Raw genomic sequence first — 659 nt, forward strand, 5'->3', positions numbered from 1 at the left:
CCCCCCCTGCGCCTGGCCAGCAGCTGCAGGCGGGCCCTTTGCAGCCTTTTGTTGATTATATTAATTATTTCTTTTTCTGTATAAGGAGAAACAATTAAAGCTTTTATTTTGAGTCCCGAGAGATGAGCAGCAAGCTCGGTGCTGTTGCTAATTGCTGCAGCAGAAGCAGCAGCAAGCAGCGCAACAGACACAGATGCCGCCCGCAGAACCGCAGCAGCAGCAGCAGCAGCGGCAGCAGCAGCAGCAGAGGCAGCAGCAGCAGCAGTCTGAACGCACCGACGACAATAATGCGAGACTGCGGGTGAGTAGCTGCTAGTGCGAGGGCTAAGAGGGCGTCGTGCTGCTGCTGCTGCGAGCTGCTGCTGCTGCTGCTGCTGCTGCTGCTGCTGCTTCGCATGGAAAGGCGCATGTCCGCTCTGGTCTGGCCCTTCGTCACTAAGAAGTCCACCTCGTCCACCATGCACAGCCTGAGCAAACCCTAAGCCCTAAACCCTAAACCCTAAACCCTAAACCCTAAACCCTAAACGGAGGGCGCCAAGCTTTCTGGCTTCTCTGCTAGGGTCTAGGGTTAGGGTTTAGGGTTTGAGGCGGTTCTTTCTTCGAAAAGCTCTTTAGTTGCTGCTGCTGCTGCAGCAGCAGCAGCAGCAGCTGCTGCTGCT

At 55.8% G+C, this 659-nt stretch overlaps 1 protein-coding gene across 1 annotated transcript in view; it reads right to left on the reverse strand.

The window, feature by feature from the left end:
* The window catches only part of ETH_00037840 (uncharacterized protein), a gene marked incomplete at both ends in the record, with an annotated part of 2,759 nt that extends 2,299 nt beyond the window's left edge, over positions 1-460 (reverse strand). Inside the window, one exon of the mRNA XM_013374735.1 lies at positions 277-460. Coding sequence (XP_013230189.1) covers positions 277-460 — 184 coding nt within the window. The remainder of the gene's footprint in view (positions 1-276) is intronic.
* Between the last annotated feature and the right edge of the window lie 199 nt (positions 461-659).

Source organism: Eimeria tenella, genomic scaffold, assembly GCF_000499545.2.
Source record: "Eimeria tenella Houghton genomic scaffold, Eth_scaff2243, whole genome shotgun sequence".
NCBI classification, from domain to species: domain Eukaryota; phylum Apicomplexa; class Conoidasida; order Eucoccidiorida; family Eimeriidae; genus Eimeria; species Eimeria tenella.